Here is a 21,335-nt window from a genome sequence, read left to right as displayed (position 1 = left end):
AATGTACGAACAATGGTTGCATTACCAGTATCTTACAATTATTTTTTATCACCTCATCAGTTAAAAGACAATAACATCTAACCTGTTGATGTCGGAGTGGACCCTCCGCCTGACGGAGGGGCTGTTGTCACAGGAAAATCATGGCTGCTGCTACTACTCCCACTGCCATTCAGCTCAGTTTTAATTGGAACTGCTGGTACAAGTTTTTCGGTAACTGGTGCTTCTTCAACTTTCACTGGGCAATCAGGAACTGAAGATAATTGCATGGTTGAATTAAACATTGTCAACATTTTGAAATTATTGTAAGACTAATAGCAAAATTATACACAAATCACTCAGGCTTTTGGAAGTAGAACAAAACTGTGTAATGTCAGTCTAAAAGAAGTAAACAGTAAGAAACACCTGAAAAATCTCTTTCAATGATTAGACTGCACATGACAGTACATTAATAAAAAATCAGCACTGTTGATACAAGGGTATAAAATAAGTGCTTGTACTTAAGAGAACACTTAAGTGAAATAGATTGACGCATGGTAATGAGTTATGGTGAACAGATATCCTATTCCAGTAATGAAATACACTGAGCAAACCGAGTATATTATGTGGTGACACAGGAATGAATGTGTTCAGTTGATCCTCATAATGAATCTGAGTTATTAATGGCATCAGACAGAGATGAATTTCATGTGTTAACAAGATTAGTTCATGCAAGTGAACACTGCCGTATGACCCAACTCAAAAGAGTACAACCTTTGAAGTGATTACCAGTGTTTGGATAGACTGAGAAGGGCACTAGAGAAAACAGAATCATGCTACCAGTTCATGTACATTTACACTCTGTAAACCAGTAAACAGTGAGTGAAAGAGAATACAACAATCCCTTCAAAGGCATTCATGATTTTCATTTAAAATTGTCTTAAATAATAAAGCCTGTTGGAAGTCGAATAACCTTACATTGTTCTAGTTAGTAATTTCATTTTATTCAACAGTATAAAGAAGAAACTCCAATTTAGCATTAAAACACAATTACTATGCCGCTTAGCATTTTTCACCAGCACAAAATATTTTGTAGTAGTGAAAGTCAGGCAAAATAAAAATTTTTGATACCCAAAGCTAAAAATTACTCACCAAAATTGAGAATTACCAATCTATTAACCAAAATCTCTCCTCTGGCCCACTATTTATTACTGCCTAATAATTTAAAGAACTTAGGGCACATTATACAGTAAATAAACAATGTAAAAATGGTTGATAAAATATGTACTTTTAGAAAATAAGGGCTCCCGTCAACTCTACTGATCATCTCATATACCACTTAAAGAAGAACTAAAAGGTTAAGTTTCATCTACATGGAGAAGTTCCTGCCTAAAAATTGAGAGAATGATATGACAATTATGCAGTTCCCCACTGCTGATTGACAATGTCTATAACATATCATAATAACGTGGATAGAGGGGCTGTCTGAAATGAGAAAACAGAAAACTGTACTTTCAACCACAAAGAGAAAGGAATGATATACGAATGGTCATCTTAAATGGCAAAGTGAGAAGACAAATATCATGGGTGTGGGAGTTGCTCAAGATATACAAGGGTGTGCTGAAAAGTAATGTCTCCAAATTTTTCATTAGAAAACTCTTAAATCTTTTTAAATAAAACAAATTTCATTAATAGTCTACATCTTAATTCTTCATGTCTACATATTTGCAGCCCTCTGCCACTACAGGGCTTCGAATTGTAACACATAACATGGCGGTGTGCAACATAACTATGTCGGTGCTTGAGAAACAGCATGCTGTAATCAAATGTGAGGAGTTTGTCCACACATGAAGCACCCTCTCCTTCAGCATGATAATGCTAGATCACACTTCAGCACTGCGACATCTGCAACAATATGACACCTTGGGTTCACTGTCATTGGTCATCCTCCATACAGTTTTCATCTGTTTCCAAAACTTAAAGTTCACCTTCGAGAACTTCACTTTGATAGTGATGAATCAGTGCAAGCAGAGGAGAGGTTGTGGTTCCATCAATAAAGCCAAAAATTCTACATTGACGGTATCAACAAATTGGTCTTTCATTGGGAGAAAAATGTTCTACGCCAGGCTGACTATGTTGAGAAATAAGTATGTAAACCTGAAGAACATTGGTATAGAATGTTAGTAACATTTGTTTCATTTAAAAATCTTTAAGAGTTTTCACATAAAAAATTCAGAGGAATTACTTTTCAGCATGCCCTTTTATAAGAGGCTGAAAGGGTTAAGAAGATAATCTTTCAAAAGAAAAGAGGATATGGTGAAAACAACGATGCAGACATATGAGAGAGAGAGAGAGAGAGAGAGAGAGAGAAAGAGAGAGAGAGGTTGGGGGGGGGGGGGGGGACAAGGGAGTTCTAAGAATATTGGATTATGAAAACAGGACTAAAAGCAGACAGGAAGGAAGATAAAGAAAGAGTGTAAAAAAAAATTACAGATATGGAAGAAATTTTAAAAAGTAAGATAGTAATCATCCGAGCAATAGCTGTAACATTAAATATAACTTAACTAATGAGTTCAATAAACCTGAAGATATACATATCTTCTCAACAAAGCATACAGATATAAGAGGAATGGGAAGTAACATGGAGGGATTATGATGCAGAAATTGCAGTTTCTCACCAGCGTCATGAGACCCACACTTGAGAGCTGGTGCTTCCAACAAATTTGATGCACATGGCAAATTCAGCAACTTGATAATTCAACACAGTTCTAGATAGTGATGTGGGCCAGGCAAATGCACAGTGGGCAGGACATTTATAAATGGGCATTTGCCTGGGAATTTGCCCAAAGCAATTTTAAGTGCCCAAAATAAGGTCATTTACAAAAAAAAGTTTTTTTTAAGTTTCACTGCTAGAATGTACAATTTACCAATTAAAGTAAGGGAATGGGAGGACACTACCAATATAAACAGTTAGTAAATGTTTCCGCTTTCCTTTATTACTAAGAATGAAAGGGCAGAAGAGCGAAGAATGCTTTTTATTTTATTTATTTATTTTACTAGCATTCCAACTTGCTGTACCATGGAAGGGTGCGTGTTGCTGGCAACTACTTATCTTTATAATGTCCCTCTTCTTTTTACCAGTTCTACTCTTCTCTCTCTCTCTCTCTCTCTCTCTCTCTCTCTCTCTCTCTCTCTGTTGCGCATGCACGCACACACGCACGCATGTACACGTGCACGCACGGGCGCGCCCACACACACACACACACACACACACACACACACACACACAGTGTTGAACAGCTGTGTAGTGATAAGCCAGTATGAAAAACATTGTACTTAGGTAATAGGTTGGTAACGTAACACACTTCATAATCTGTGTCAAATCTATGAATGTTATTCAAAAATAATTACTTGTAACAAAAGTATTACTGAATGTAGCAAATTTCTGGCATGCCTTTTACAATGTGACACACCCCTAAATAAAATAATTATGGATAAACATTTTTACACTAATTCTAGTTATTCTAATGAAATATTAGTGCTATTGTTGTTACTGTGAATAGGTAGTAGACGAATTTTTGGGCAAGTGGCTGTTAATTCAGCCAATTCATGCAATTCTGTGGGTTATTTAGTTAAATGGAACTGGCAATACTGGTCTGATCATCTGACAGTTATTCATATCTGTGTGGTTGAGTGAAATCAACAAAACCTGCTCTCTGGGTTATTTACAGCATTAAAGACAATAGGCTATTGAACAGTTGCAAGATGGTTAAGAACAAACGACCTATTTTGAACTTTTTCAGTTCAAATGGGAAAGGATTGTCTTGTAAATATTATTTTAATGAATACAAACAGTCATATACCAACAAAATGGAAAAGCACACCAAAAAATGTTTCAAGTTCCCTAAGAGTTTGAAAAATGTGATTGAGAACAACTTTTTAATTTTTGTGCAGTAGTATAGTGTAAGTAAAAATACTACCTACAGGCTAGCTGCTTAATATAAACTATACTTTATTTCAAAAATTACTTTTAAAGTGCAGTGTCTTTCTTTTATTATTAAGAACTGACCTTATTAAAGATTTAAAAAGTTATGTTTACAGTCCAGTTTATTACCCCCCCCCCTCCCCCCAATAACGCTCCCCTAACTCTAAGGGGGCTTTGAACAAGTAGTGTTGCAAAACATATTTTCCAATACAAAATATCAGCTTAAAATTTTTTATAAGTGTCATTTTTATAAATGCCAGGGCATTTATGAATTTTGGACATTTTCCAAGGAATTTATCCTGGGCATTTGCCCCAACTTATAAATGCCCAGGCATTTTACACTACTAGTGCTAGATATTCCTTAGTGTTGATTATTCATGGGACAGAAACCTGATAAGAAGCAACTCTTATGTACAGCTTACAACAGTGGCTGAAACAGTTCATGTACATAATACCAACTCATGCTTATTATATCACAAGAATATAGACTTACAGTTAATTTTCACTCAATAAACCAAATGGGAATTCAGCCTATGTTACCCTGAAATTTCCTAGTGTTTCAAAAATCTTTTCCTTTACAGTACAACATGAGCCAGAAATCCACCACTTATACCATAATGTTTGAGAAAATTGCAGACCAAGAAATAATGGGCCAAACAAATACAAATTTGGATCACGCAAGAGCCATCAAATGCAGTAAAAGCTAAGAAGGAATGAAGTGCCATTACACCTTGCCAACATCAAAGGATGTAATATTAGTACAATTGTGTATTGAACCGGGGACCTAGAAATGACGGAGAGGCTTCGTCCCACTGTAGCTCTCAGTGGTTCACAACCCCACAATAGGCCACAGCAGTTCACCCACCCCCACCGCCACCCCACACTGAGGGTTACTGTAAGGTTCGGCCCCCAGTTGACCTCCCCAGGAATGTCTCATTTCAGATGAGTGTAATGTAATGTTTGCATGGTAGAGTAATTATGATGTACGCATATGTGGAGACAGTGTCTGCACAGCAATCGCCGACATAGTGTAACTGAGGTGGAATAAGGGGAACCAGCCCACATTTGCCGAGGCAGATGGAAAACCACCTTAAAAACCATCCACAGGCTGGCTGGCACACCAGACCTCAACATTAATCTGCCAGCGGATTCGTGTCGGGGACCGTCATGCCTTCTCGCTCGGAAAGCAGTGACCGCTCAACTAGCTGGGCAGGCATATTAGTACAATAGTTCAAAAAGAGCATACTGTCTGGTCTCTGGTAAGTGGGTTCGTCCTACTGCAAGATATTTCAGACCATATGGGACCTTTATTTTTTTTTTTTTTTTTTTTTTTTTTTTGGGGGGGGGGGGGGGGGGCAATTGGGCAACATATAGAAGATACTAATACATAACAATGAGCAAATACTGAAGCTTGCAAGAGGCTAATCTGAAAGCCATCTACCGCAGGGGACTTTTACGGCCGAAGGCGTACTGTTGTCCCTCCACACAACTCAACATGCCATAACCCAGAATGACAGTCTTTGGCCATATAAAGACTGTGCAAGCCTTCTTTGAATAATGACCGGTATCACAGCTTCTCTGGCCCAGAATTCGCCTGACATTTCACCCCCTTAAACATAAGTGTGATTTGACTGGTTAGCAACTCCTACATCAGAGTTATCCAGCAGCCTCTTTTGTTGCCCTGTAGACTGGCATGCAAACCACATGGAAGGAAATTCCCCATGAACTTATCAAGTCATTTTCAATTCTTTGCAACATTTAGAGGCTCTGATTACACGGTGTGGGAATAACATTTTGTCAGTAAAATGGAAGGCTTTTTCACAGCACAACATATATTTCTTCTTTCACAGGTCTGTCTGCTGCCCTAATATGTCATCAATTAAATTTTTGTGCCAAAATTACTTGCCAGGTGGCTCATCAGTATCCTTCAGAAATAAATAGCAATTAATTATAGTCTTGGTTCAAAACAGTGTGGCAGGAATGCCTCAGAAACATACACCATATTTCTGATTTGATGTCTTCATGAAAAGAATGCCTTGTTGCTCAATTTGTTACCACAAAATTTTTTTGGCAGGTTTATTAGCCTGAAACTTAAAGCATGTGTTTCTATCATTATTAGACATATGTACGATAAATTTTGTTGTGCTCTGGTGATCCCTTCTTCCTGGAACTTTCTGCCCAATAGTGAATACTGAAAGTAAGAACTTACTCACTGAAATGTTGATGTAACAGATTCAAAGCTCAAGTCCAAAATCAGAGGAATGACTCCCTCAACATGAGGCCAAGGCTGATTTGAGTCCACTGTGCAAACACTAGAAGGGAAAGTACCAATGAAGTGTGGACATGGTAAGCAACAGCTCAGAAATGAATGAAATCCTCATTTCTGCAATTTTCAAGTCAAATAAAGGATAGTTTTTTTAAAAACTGATTAGAAGAAAAGATAACGATATATGATTGAAACTACACTAATCTACACTCCTCTTTACAGTGAAACCACAGCTTCTTGCTGTGCCAGTGTGCAAATATTAGCATGCAAACGATGCATTATGCCTTTCTTTAGTGTCTCATAAACTAAGGATCAAACCTAGGATCACTTTTAACTTCTCTTCATAAGAATAATCTACAGCCAACTTTAATGTGATTCTAAACACTAATTTACATGGTTGGCCTTTCCCGCCTTCAGTCACAATCCTATTTCAAAGTGCTTTCACGTAAGTCCAAAACACAACCATCTGTATATAGATCTGATTAATTTAGTCATGATTTTCCACGGAAATATTTGCTTTTCATTTCACAGATGGCAGCCAACCACATTCCAACAGAAACCAATCTCAATACAAACCTGAGCATCTAATTACACAGCAGTCACCTTAAAGAAAAGTCAACATATTCCACAGTACTGGCCATTTTTACTACACCGTGTATAACAAAATGACAATGACAAATTTCATGTGTTTGTAGCATGGCTTAATGAATAAACAGAGGACAGGAACTACGAAGACATGTAGATGTAGGTGTCTGAAAGAGTCATCCGTATATGTCACAGGGTATTAAAAATAAAGGGGAGGATGCCTGACGTTAGGAAGTTTATACACTGATGCAATGTTGCTGAGACAGGTGCAGAGATATTTGATGCCATCTAATATCAAAAATGTTGTTGAGATCATTACAAGATGTTCCTCTTATATTTTGTCATTGTACAAACATGTGTTTGCTGCCAAAGGGTGGCCTAGTAGCATGCACTGCCTCCTTTAGTTTCTACATCTTGTGGTGTCGCTGAATGAAATTTCTGGACACGGGTTCCTATCCTCAATTTGTTCTTCGTACCACCCTCTACAAACTTCCTACTTTGTTCTATTGTTTTGTTGCACCTTGTACATATATTACACTAATGTAGACAAGGATGATGAACATCTTGTTAAAAAAGAACACAGAACTGCAAACCCTTGTGCCAGGATAAAATGAGTATTGATATGAGGTTTGTTCAAAAAATTCCAGAACTTTGTCCACAAAATTTTTGTATGCCTACCTTTAACTTATTGTGCATGGCCTACTTTGAAATACTCTCCTCCACAATTGATACACCACTTCCAATGCCATTTCCACTTCTGGAAGCAGTCTTAGTACGTCTCTTGCTGGATTGTGCAATGCACTGTCTGCGAATTTTCTTTGATCTCATCTATGGTTGCACGTCTTCACCCTTTCAATGGGGTTTTCAACTTTGGAAATAAAAAAAAGTCAGCAGGGGCCAGATCTGGAGAGTACGGAGGATGAAGCAGCACAGTGATTTCATTTTTGTGCAATAGTCATGTCAGAAGAGGGATGAATGTGCAGGTGCATTATCGTGATGCATGAGCCATGAATTGTATCGCCAAATATTAGGCCATTTCCTTCTCACATTTTCTTGCAGGCATTACAACACATCCCAACAGTGCCATCAATTAACAGTTCGTCCTTGGGGCATGAATTCATGACGAACTAATCCTTCAAAGTCAAAGAAAACTATAAGCATGGATTTGATATTTGACCTGACCTGACGAGCTTTTTTTGGTCTTGGAGAAACTTTACTGACCCACTGTGAAGATTGAACCTTGGTCTCAACATAATAACTGTAGACCCATGTCTCATCACCAGCTACGATTCTCTTAAAAAACATCTAATTCTCATTTGCGTGATCCTAAAGCTCTTCACAGATTGTGAGGCGAAGGCCTTTCCGGTCTCGACTCATGAGCCATGGGATGAACTTGGTGGCAATCCAAAGCATTCCTGCATGCTATGTCAGGGTTTCAAGACATGATCCAACTGAAATGTTACATTCTTCTGCAATCTCTTGGGTGCCAGCCTTCGATTGGCACGCACAATTTCGTTGACGTTCCTGACTTGAGCGCCACTGGTAGACACTGCAGGACATCCTGAATGAGGATCATCTTTAACTCCTGTCCAGCCATTTTTAAACCATGTGAACCATTTGTAACATCAAGTATGGCTTAAGCACTCATCACCATAGGCTTCCTGCATCATTTGGTGTGTCTCTGTAAAGGTTTTCTTGAGTTTCACACAAAATTTATGCAAGTGGATTACTCCTCCAACTCTACCATCTCGAAATTCGCAAACTATGCAACACGTTCTACTCAATACAGCACTGAACAATAACTAACAGGCATACAACAGTGAAACTTCCGGCAGTTACACATTAAACACAGGTGTGTGCGGGAATGCCAACAGCATTTCACTCCACCACACCACTGGCACAAAGTTATGAATGTTTTGGAATTTTTTGAAGACAACTTGTATGAGTTTCCAATCTACTTGAGAGCTATCTTTAAAATAATAATAATAATTAGTATTATTATTATTTCATGTTCATAATTCTCATTTTATCTTTCTTTATAATGTACCATCTGTCCTATTTTCATTCTTTGTCTTTCTGCTGCTTCTCCCTTCACACTCAAGTATTTAGTAAGGCTTTCTTTCATTTTGTGGTGACCACATTCCCAGCCATAATCTATCACTAGGTGCTTCTTCATTTTTTATCATTCCACTAGAGATGAACTACTCACTTTAAAAACAACGCTACCCTTACATTTATTTTATCATTCTTCCATCTTTCAGTCTGGATTTCTTTACTTGTATATCAAAGAAAAGGAGATGCGGAATCAATGAAGACATCACAGACCAACCACACCATTCAAAGCACTATTCTCGGTTGAAATATGAACTGGGTTGCAATCCAGAGTAGCCCTGTGATATGCCATAGCTAATAATCAGGAAAAAAAAACTATGACTGTTCTGATCATATCCATACATGTTAAGACATGTAGGCCTATTGTCTTTGGAATTAAACTCATAACAAGTGCCCAAAATAAGTGCACAAACCTAGACAGCTATTCCGAAATGAGTAATACTACACAGTTATTACCAGAATTCTGCACAAAAAGACCCTCAAACAAACACAACACATAATAATGTACCTAATTATGACAAGAAACATTCCTCCCCCCACTGCCCCAAAAAAATGTTGTATTGGTCAGTACTGATAAGTTGTAATTGAAAGATAATGAATGCAAAGTATTTGTCATACAGGATGCAGAGCAAAAAAGCAAAGGCCTGATAATGTGCTTGCATGAGAAATTGTGTGGGGGTTAACATCTATACATCTAAAGTATACATTGGTTGTAGTAACCACATAACTTTAAATTAACATAGATGCACTGGAATCCACACTAAGGTTTTCCTGAGTATATTCACATGGCTCACACAGGAACGTGGAAGGATTTATCTATTTCAGTACAGTTAACACTTTATTGAAAGTGGAAATAAACATTACATTTCTGAAATGTTTTGTTAACAGCAAATGTCTCACAGCTATTAACTACATAATTAGATATGCACACTACCTTTACATAGAATTTCATACAAGGATGATACACTGAACTTCCAAGCATCAAAAGTGATGCAGTGCACAAGATGAGGCTATTCCAATTCTCTTTCAATGGCCTCAGTTCTGATTATAGACCTTGCCAAAACAAGTATTTCAGGCTATATCACAATTCTAATGCATCTCTCTACTACTCAGTACAAAGTTACAAAGGTTTCTGAATTCATCCTTGATACATATCCTCAGACGTGCTCAGTATCTGTTATTACGTCTGGAAGAATAGCTCTCAAGGGGCCACAGAAGATTAGCACTTCCCTTGTCTTCTCCCATCAAGAGTGTTGTACTAGGGGAAACAGCAATCTCCTATGAAGGAAATGTGACATCTCAACTTTCCTTTTTACATTTCCTTCCTTCCTTCCATACTCTAACACAGCTGTTCAATTCAGAAGAGTTTCATTATGACCTACTACACCAGATCTGCTATCATGCCTTGCAGTTCATTAACCATACACACAAAGAATTCTTAGCACAATTGTTGCCATGTCAACAATACTTCACATATATTTCTGCTGTTAAATAAGAAAACCAGGTTTCAGTCACTTTTAGTGACAATTTTGCTCTTCATTTGACATCGCTTCAATTTACTAAACTATTTATTACAGAGAATGTTTTGCATGTGACACATTACATTTTTACACACAGAGATCTGCCTAATAATTGACATTCTAGAGCATGGATTCTTGCGATGTTCTTTGTACACATTGACAATGTCAGGATAGGGTGGTAAAACACTCACCATGGTTTCTAACTCATAACCCAACACATTATTTGAAAGCAATTAACCACCTGTATGAAATACTCTAATTAATTTACCAAATATAAAATTTCTTCTTATTTCAATTTTTATTAATAAATTTCATCTGGCTTAGCAAAGCATGTACCATGAGTGTCTCGCAAAAATGCTACAAAAAATACTACACTCGAATGTTATGAAGAACAGTGTGCAGGAATAGTAATATCAAAACTAAAACAAAAAGGTTGTAGGATGACTAGACTGGTCAGCATGTTTAAGAGTTTTTTGTCGGTGCTATGTATCATTCCTGTCCAGTAAAGCTACAGTTTCTAACACAATAACATACAACATTGTTTTATTAGTCATAGCCAAGCAACTTGCTACAACCAATCATATTGACAACATGGTGGTACACCTGGACAGCATAGATAGGTATCCTTTTTTACTTTACTGCAGACCTCTGTTCGGTGCCTAATTCTTCATTATCTTCCAAAACCAGCTCCAATTAATATATCAGAAATGAAGCAGAGAAGTGTTTAAGCAAACACCAACAATTAACTAACTACTGCAAGAGGAAGAGATGGAGGCCATTAGTCAGAAAGAGCCACAGAGTGAGAGAAAAGATCTATTTACTGGTGTCTCTGGGGCAGAATTTGAATTTGTATAGTCCCATTATTATTTTAGGCCTAATCCTAATATTGAAGAGTTTGGTAATCAGAATGCTAATATGTACATCATCCTCATGTATATTGTCTGTCTGGTGTTTAATTGATCCAAATGCAATGCGTAAATTAAAGATAGGTGCTAGTATCTAAAAATTTTTGGTGCATTTATTGCAAACATGACTTCATATCCCATCTTATTACTGAAAAACTACACTGCATACAAGCCATCATGCTACCGCTCCTCCTAAGCGTGCAAAACATGTAATACACTGTAAGTACTCACCTACAGGTGTTGTGGAATCAGGGACAGGAGCAGAGTTTGTTTCTGGTGTTGGCTGCTGGGAACTCGGTCCTGGCTCAGCAGGTTTCTCTACCACCTGCTCAGCCTCATCCACTCCTACACCATTGAGACAACCTTCCGCCTGTGCCTCTTCCTTCACTACAGCAGCCACTGCTGCAACAACAGCTGCTGCAGCTGCCGCTTCAGCCTCTGGTCCTCCACCAGTAGGAGTAGCAGCTTCTGTTTTCACAACTGGTGTACTTCCATTTTCCCGCTGCAAGTCTTTGCTCTCTTTTATCATTTTTCTTGGTTCACCTGACGTAAACCATTAGTAACAAATCTGAAAGAACACATGGAATAAACATGTGCCAAAGCAATGAGGCACAGAAATGAAAATGGCTAAAACTGTAACAAAGTATGGTTTAAGGTCTGCAATCCCAAATCCTTATTTGACTAGCAGGGAAACTGACATTCATTTACAGCATAAAAAATGTAAAAGGTACAGTCACCCAGGGTAACTCTTTTCCAGTCAGTTTATCTTGGTACCACTTACTATTTTTGTTTCAAATGGCTGGTGTTTCATCTAACAGCAGTATTTTAATCTAAGAGTAACACAAGTAATGAAATTGGTACTTTTCAAAAAATAAACAAATAAAATCAGTAGATAGGCCAGGAACAATAGCCACTTGAAACTAAGTAGTAAATGATACAAAGATACCCTGACTGGTAAAGTTATCCTAATTCATTGTACACACACAGCATGCCCACAGCCAGTAATTATTAGTTTCTGTCAAATAAATTAAATTTATGGAAATGAATCAATTAAAGCAATGGGGATGAAGTCAATGAATAGTAATAATATAAACTATATCAGTGAAACAACAAATGGAAATTTGTGACAGACTGGGATGTGAACCTGACCTCTTGCTTCTTATGAGCTGTTGTTGTTGTTGTCTTCAGTCCTGAGACTGGTTTGATGCAGCTCTCCATGCTACTCTATCTTGCGCAAGCTTCTTCATCTCCCAGTACCAACTGCAACCTACATCCTTCTGAATCTGCTTAGTGTATTCATCTCTTGGTCTCCCTCTACGATTTTTACCCTCCACGCTGCCCTCTAATACTAAATTGGTGATCCCTTGTTGCCTCAGAACATGTCCTACCAACCGATCCCTTCTTCTGATCAAGTTGTGCCACAAACTTCTCTTCTCCCCAATCCTATTCAATACTTCCTCATTAGTTATACGATCTTCAGCATTCTTCTGTAGCACCACATTTCGAAAGCTTCTATTCTCTTCTTGTCCAAACTATTTATCGTCCATGTTTCACTTCCATACATGGCTACACTCCATACAAATACTTTCAGAAATGACTTCCTGACACTTAACTCTATACTCGATGTTAACAAATTTCTCTTCTTCAGAAACGCTTTCCTCGCCATTGCCAGTGTACATTTTATATACTCTCTACTTCGACCATCGTCAGTTATTTTGCTCCCCAAATAGCAAAACTCTTTTATTACTTAAAGTGTCTCATTTCCTAATCTAATTCCCTCAGCATCACCTGACTTAATTCGACTACATTCCATTATCCTCGTTTTGCTTTTGTTGATGTTCATCTTATATCCTCCTTTCAAGACGCTATCCATTCCATTCAACTGCTCTTCCAAGTCCTTTGCTGTCTCTGACAGAATTACAATGTCATCGGCGAACCTCAAAGTTATGAGCTATCACCTTCAAATTTTGGCCAACTGAGCGTGTCTCCAAGCCCATCTCAAATTAGTAATAGGATAGTGTTTCTCTTTGGTGGAGGACCATGGCTTACCATTTAATTTTAGTGAATTTATTTCGACTGATGGACATCCCTACGGCAATGCAAAGCCACATTCCTGGAGTGATGAAACTACAGATACCACCCAGGGGTTTTGAGAAATACGGTAATCAAAATTGTGGACATAAACCACTCATTACAATAAAATGTGTGTAAAACATATTGTTCTCACGGTGTCACATTCATGGGCTTTGCCACTCAACCAGTCATCTTACAAAGTATCTAGAGCTCAGGCTACTCTACAGATAAATATACCACCACAACTAAAATGTATTCACATTTGTTGGCTACGGTAACTCACAAGCAAACTGTTACCTTTCAAACTAGTCTAGACATCAAGCTGCACAACAGAACAGCCTGTCACTACAACTTACATTCCAAAATATAAAATATACACTATAAATATAATTTGATCACAGGTCAAAGTAACGTCTGGTATTGGTAGGCTCAAATAACTATTTATTTATTTTATTTACATGCCACGTTCTGTAGGACGAAATTGAGGAGCAAATCTCCAAGGTCATGGAACGAGTCAGTACATGAAATTACAACACAAAAGTAACAACAGTTGTCTCCCAAATTTATTCTCCCAGGACTGTTACCCACAAATAACCAGTGGGAGGACTGTTACCCACAAACACCCAGTGAGAGAACATCTGGTTGTAGTATTCAAAAGTAATAGAAGGGAAATATCACAGAGACAAAAAATTTGCAGCGGCTGCTTCACTGGCTATCTGATGTCTGGAGAGACATGTTGCATAAAAATGATCCTCAGTATACACTCACGCTGTTTAAGGATTGGAATGATGATGGTGCGCAAAAGGCTCTCATAGCATTTACCAGGGATGGTACAGGTAACATTATCCACAGGACTCATCTCCTCAGAAAATATGGCCGTAAGATAAACGATGCCGCACTAAGATAAATGATACCACCAACCTGCACCACAGTCACCTTTGGAGAATGAAGTGGCACCGGTTGATGTGCAAGCATATTCCAACACCTACAAGGTTGTTTTCTGCCCCCACCCCCTCCGGATAGTTCTTCCTGTGTCAATAATATGCTGTTCACATTTGACATTTTTCTGAGAAGTGGTTCTCTTTCTACAGCATTTTGAAACTGGAACTTTAATTATGGATACCCTATAGTTGCTGGCGTCAACTGCAAATTAACTCATGCAAAAGTAGTTTCTACATAGTGTCAGATAAGAAAACACTCATAGCAAATATGTGTGTGTCACAGATAGGTGTAGTAAACTGTTTTGGGATGAAGCAAGACAACTTTCATTTTCACACAGAATTGAGTAACTTAAAGCACACTCAAAATTTCACACAAATAGTTAAGTTTTTGACGTAAAACATATACACTGTATTGCAAATGATATTAGAAATTGAAGTTCATAATACTGGTGAAGATCCTGAAGCATTCTTCTACAAACAACTTACTCTGCTTCACAAGTCATACAACAGTAGTGCAATTCGCAATGTTTCTTCTGTTAAGGGTATACTTGGCGTGGTTTTATTGGTTACATTTTCTTATCAGTATGGCTAACTAATGAAAACTACCCCATGTTCCAGTCTTCATTTGGGTGGTACATCACCAATTAATGCCTGAATAAATGTTCCTCAAAAAGGTTGAGAGCCAACAGATCTTCACTTTAAATGAATTCAAAACAAATGCATCTACATTTTCATAAGTGTAAAGCAATGTTGTATTCATTTAATAGTTTCCACAACACTGAGTAATAGGAAAGCATTTAATCAAACTTATCAACACCTGACGTGCCACTGTTGTTTCCGACTACTGTCCAGTCACACTAATGTGACCTCCTGCATAGCCACCTTTTGCAGTACAGAGCACTGTGAGACATGTAGGAGGAGAGTCAATGAGATTCTGGAAGATACCAACAGAGATGTGGAGACTAAAGCACCGTAGCCAATTGCACTAGGTTTCTTGAATGAGGCTTCATGGCGCAAATAGCCCGATTTAGTTAGTCCCACAAATTCTCAGTTGGATTTTAATCCAGGGAGCTTGGTGACCAGGCGAGTGCGGTAAACTCATCCTTGTACTCTTTGAACCACGTACGTACACTGTGAGCTGCGTGACACATTGCATTGTCCTGGTGATAGATTCCATCGTGCCGCGGAAAAACAAACTGAACATAGGGGTGGACATGGTCCCTAATGATAGATGCACACTTCTGTTTATCCACTGTGCTTCCCAGAATGATGAGATCGCCCAGGGAATGCCACAAGAACATTTCCCAAACAATGCTCCTTCCTCTGCCCTGGACCCTTCCAACAATTGTTGTAGGATGTCTGTTTTTCAGACGTTTCACACCGTACATGTCAATGGCACAGTACATCTGGAAAGGCCTCTTTGGACTTCAGTTGCGGTATTTGGGTGCAAATTCCAGCCTTCGCCGTCAATGAACAGCAAGCAGCATGGATATATGAACCAGGCACCTGCTGCAGAGGCCCATACACAGTAACATTTGCTGAACAGACATGGAGGAGACACTGTTGGTAATCCCTTGGTTCATCTGGCCATTCAGTTGCACGTCTACTCAGCTGTACACATCTCTGCAGCCATCATTCACGCCTCTCACTTATGGCCCATGGTGCATCACAGATGCCTCGGCACTGCTTTTGGTTGGCACCCTTTTGCCACACATGGTATACTTTAAATATGGTGGCATGTGAACAGTTTACAAACTTGGTCATTTCGGAAATGCTTCCGCCTTTGGCCCGAAAGCTAATGATCATGCTTTTTGATGTCAGATAAATCACTCCATTTCTGCATTACCATAACAACTGCACTGTTTTCCACGTCCCCTGACATGCTTTACATATCCCTGACATGCTTTACATATCCTCCACTGCTAGTACTGCCACCTTCCGTTTTTGTGTGGTTATTGTTTGCTGATGTCGAAAATAGGTGGTGATCACATTCATGTGACTGGACCATGTAAAATTTCATGGAAACTGATTGCAAATTCCAATATTTCACCATTATGTGTATTAGTGATGAGGACCTCTCTTTTCTCTTCCCACTTAGAAACAACTACATTGGCATTCACCATTTCTTCAGTTTCATAAAAACTAATGATTTCAGGTTATACTTTCTGTTGGTACGTTATGTTCCACATACATAGGTTTTATAAGTAGACAACAGTTTTATCAGATCTAAAGAACTATATAAATTTTCCATATAAAGCACATATCAGGGGAGAGGGGGGGGGGGGAATAGAAAAAGAGAAAGAGAGAGAGAGAGAGAGAGATTGCACCACAAATCCACTGATTCATCAATGCAGAGCTTCTTGTCTGCAATGCCACATGGGCAAATTTTTGTAGATTTGGTCTTTGGATTGCAATGAGTTGTCTGGGAAGTGAAGACATCTCGGCAACAGCTAAAATCTATTCCTGCTCAGAACAGAGCAGCATAATCTGATAGTGTAGAGAGGGCTTGTATTACAGTACTGTTCTATCAGAAAACAACAAGATCACATCTGCTGCAACAGTCCCAGAAACTTTTATTTCAAAATCTGTATCCTTCCACCTTAAGGACCTACTCAATACTTTCATCCTACATTTTTCTGTTTCCTACCCAACATACACACCTGTTTGTTCCACTAATAACATAAGGTATTCTTCTCAAAAAAAAGTACACTAATGCCAAAATTTTACAAATCTAACTTCAACCTCATCCTCTCAATGAACACAAATACTGATGGATCATGAGCAATTTCACTCCACATCCCAAGTGTTTGTAATGCCTTCTATCAGACTAGCTTAATCACCTCCACTGCATTCACTGTTAACTGCACCTAAACCTGCTCTAGAAGTAGTTTTGTTGACAGTTATATCTTCTAAGAATTCATCCACAAACTCATCCTACTAGGATTCTTTCATTCATCAGGTAATGATAAACATCAGTGTACCAAATGCAACAAAGACCGAAAGAGTTACTGGCCTAAATAGAAAAAAGAAACTCTTAGAAACAAGTAAATTAAAGACTTCCACATCATAATGTCTTATGAAAATAGTCTACGGAACCAATAACTAACTGTTGAGCAGTAAGTCACTGTTAGTGTATGAGCAAAACTTTACATTCTGTATTCCATCCACGAGACAAGTGATAGGTTTAATTTTATCACTTTTTTTCCTTGGATGATGCAAACAAACTAAAGATGATACACTAAATCAAACTTACTCAATCATTTAGCAAACTGAATCAATAATTTAGTAGGATTTATAGAATCAATGGCAGTAAATGAGCAGGAAGAGAATGCAGAGCATTAATTTTGTGGTGGTCAATAGAGTAATCACAAAAGCTGACTTTATATTAGATTCAAAATTAGTCAAATGGATGAGTTATACAGTTCATTACACATAAAAAAATCTGTTTTATCATAAGTGATCCTGACAAACTGGCAATTATATACAGCTCAGCTTTGCATTTGGAACTCTTCACTTCCCCCCCCCCCTCCACCACACACACACACACACACACACACACACACACACACACACAAACACACACACACGCACAAAAATAACAGCTCATTAGAATTATTAGACTTATTCACTTTCCATTAAAGGTGCAGAGTAAGCTCCTTGGGTATTAAAATAGAGGAGGTTTGGGAAAGTTTTCTATTTTCATATCCATAAACTAGCATTACTTACAACCGATCATTAAATGTCATCTTATAAAATTTCTCTTCGCGCATCTCTTGGCTGGATAGTCCACTCACCACTTTCCCCCTTTGTGCTATTTCAACATATGTACCTCAACTGCAAATATACAATATCTGAGGCAGAATTTATGTATATGTGCACTTTTCTGCAGTTGCTCCCATTATGGCAACTGGGTATTTATACGATGATACTATTCTACACTTTTAGGAAGATATCTGGGTTATAAGCTCAACTAAAATACAATAAATTATTAGTGAGTATGATGAGTTTGAGTGCAATTGTGCCGGCCCCCCACCAAATCTTGGTTGTGGCAACAGAGTGATTCGTAATACAACACAAATGTCTATGCTTGCTCCATATTTAATACACTTCCATTAATTAATTGATTAACTAAAACTGCAATGTAAATCCACACCAGCTTCATTAAACAACGGACCAATATTCAACAAGAATTTTGGTCCATATGACTTACATATTTCATTAACAGAAGTCTCACATATGCACAGACAAAATTCTACTGTCAGTGTGTAAGGCCTACGCATCTTATTTCTGGAGATCACATAAGTTGTCCAGTATTAACATATGCCTACTCTCTGATAAAATTAGTGCCTTAGCTAATGTCTTTCTTTATAGACTCTAACATTGATTTAACCAAACATTTGGGTCAACTGAACTGACAAATGTAGGCTTCATTCTAAGATGAAATTCACACCAAAACTATTTTTCTTAAAATTAGTACAAGTTGTATTTCACCTATGACTTCTATTCACACCTACACCAGTATCATCCGGTACGTGACGTGAACTGGTCTGAGATACGTGTTGGGGAGTGAACTTAACATTTGCCTTGTCATTTCCTAATATGCACCAAAGCAAACAAATAAACAATACAGTTTGCTACCACTCCACTACATATTACAATATAATGACACATAACATTAAAATCAAATCATTCTGCAACTTACTATCAATTTAAATATTCAACGAATTATTGTGAGCACTAAATAAAACATGAATAGTACTGCACAATACCTATGGTTTCAACCAACTGGAAGCACAATGAAAGATACCCATGTTTTGACTGGAATAGAAATATGTCCATAAATAAATAAAACTCATTGTCACTGCATTGTAATTATGAATAAAAACAACACGTATTTTAATTTAATGTATCAAAAGAAGATGACTAATTTAGAAAATCTCTGTGCAAACATGAAATAAGACACTCTTTTTCTGCATTGCTTTTAGATGAATTTGGAATTCGACACACAGCGAGCCACATTACGTTTACTGTAGGCAGTGTGACATTTACCAATGGTCTTTTTCATGTGCACGTAATTTTTCTTTGTGCATCATTTATACACTTCCACAGAAGTTCTCTGTATTTCACCATAGACCACAGTTTCTCAGATTATTACAGTAGTTGCATTTTGAGAAGTGTTTGATAGTACACACACTACAACTGCTCCAAAAAATTCGCAAATGACAGACCAAAAGTTCTAAGGAATAGCAGTTCGCTAAGACATAATAATGTGAAGGGTACTTTCCAAACTCACTAACAAACTGCAATATAAACATAAACCCAAAGAAAGTATATTCTGCGAAAATAAAATGTTCTTAAGTTCCCAAATACACAGAAAATACTATCGGTTTCAGGGAGTAAAAGTTAATGCTCACAACTATCGGTCCAGCACAGATGGTGAAGAAGAATAACAGTAATTGGTGTCCCCTCAATAGCAGTTCACAGTGAACTGAGCGAAAGTTTATTAACAACCTGAGCCTTTTCATAATTGCTACCACCATCCATTTCCACTATTTGGTAACAGTCAGCACAGTAAAAGCTATGAACGAAGTGTAATACTCTGAGTGAGGAAATACATCAAATAATTAAAATCAATAAAATAATAAACTTACTTTGAAACATATTCTAATAAAAATATGTATATAAAGGAATCTGAGACAAGACATACAAGTTACTACAAAAGTTCTTTGCAGGAGAACAGGAAAACTTTTCAACGTTATAGCGTCAATGACAACTAAAATTAACTTAAAATAAAACAGCTGTACGAACCACATTAGCTCCGTCTTCCTTAATGCTTGGTAGCAACAATAAACTTAATAACAACAACAATCAAATTTCACTTCACATTTTATATAAACCTTTCATTGTTTGGATTCAAAAAAACTACGGTAACCGAAACGAAGAAAAAAAACTGTTCACTTTCTGCCATTACATGCGAAAACGGAACGTATTTTTTTGATTATATTTGTGATGCTTCTTTTCATATTTCTCAAACACCGTATCGTGTGTAAATAAACTCACTGCAGTTCCGTTCTGAACTTTAAAAACACATGGCAATACACAAAACACAAGAAGTGCACTTTCAAATGTTTTCCTCTATAACGACAAACGACACCGGTGGCTTCCAAGTAAAACACTTTCTTACCTCCATATCTTTCATTCTCTGGCATTATACAAAAGGACTTCCCAAATTTGTTTACAATCACCGCCAGCGAAACACATCACCAAGCCATTTTGGAAGTTTTGATCACAATAAGTATACCAGAGATATTACAATTCTTAGAACAAGATATCAGAAAATATGTAGACAGAAGGAAATCATAGTTCTCAAAATGATGTAACTTCGCGAACAGTTGTGGCTGGTTGTAACTTAAACAACATTAATAAATATGATAAAAAATCAACAATTAATTGCCAATGTCTGGTGTCCTTTTAAATTCTTTCGTTCGGCAGTTAAAAATGCACAGATTACATTTCATTGACGAAAAAACGATTGTGATCAGACGATTTAAAGAAATAACTTGGTACTTTAATTTTCTGCATTCTTCCAGTGATGAAATATGCTGTCAAACCACGCATTCATCTAATTTTACATGACACACGTATACACCTATAATTTACAAATCTCTGAGAAGTGCGTAGCGGAGGGGTAATTTTTTATGGTGCGATATATGTTGGTTCCTACTCCATCAGTCACATAGGAAGCGCGGCACGAAAGAGTGACTGCATATGTGGCTTTGTGCGAAGTGTTAATAGTTTACCTTTTCCTCCATCAGGTGTACTGAAGCGGTTTTTAGGGACCACAAGCAGCGCAACTAAAACCTCCACAAGTAAATACATCAATGGTCGGTGATCTGCAAATGGAAATCACACACGAGTTCAAACAACATTTTTGAGGTAAGTGTTTTGTTAAATATGCCTTCAGGAAAAACA

At 37.6% G+C, this 21,335-nt stretch overlaps 1 protein-coding gene across 1 annotated transcript in view; it reads right to left on the bottom strand.

Moving 5' to 3' along the window:
* Positions 1-20,646, bottom strand: part of LOC126248588 (protein BCL9 homolog) — a 92,105-nt gene extending 71,459 nt beyond the window's left edge. The window contains exons 1-3 of the mRNA XM_049949700.1: positions 20,548-20,646; positions 11,581-11,917; positions 83-250 (exon numbers count right to left, since the gene is read on the bottom strand). Of these exons, the coding sequence (XP_049805657.1) occupies positions 83-250; positions 11,581-11,878 (466 nt within the window). The 5' untranslated portion in view covers positions 11,879-11,917; positions 20,548-20,646. The remainder of the gene's footprint in view (positions 1-82; positions 251-11,580; positions 11,918-20,547) is intronic.
* Between the last annotated feature and the right edge of the window lie 689 nt (positions 20,647-21,335).

The sequence above is a fragment of the Schistocerca nitens genome, chromosome 3 (genome assembly GCF_023898315.1).
Source record: "Schistocerca nitens isolate TAMUIC-IGC-003100 chromosome 3, iqSchNite1.1, whole genome shotgun sequence".
Lineage (NCBI taxonomy): Eukaryota > Metazoa > Arthropoda > Insecta > Orthoptera > Acrididae > Schistocerca > Schistocerca nitens.
This window is presented reverse-complemented; position numbering and strand designations above follow the sequence as displayed.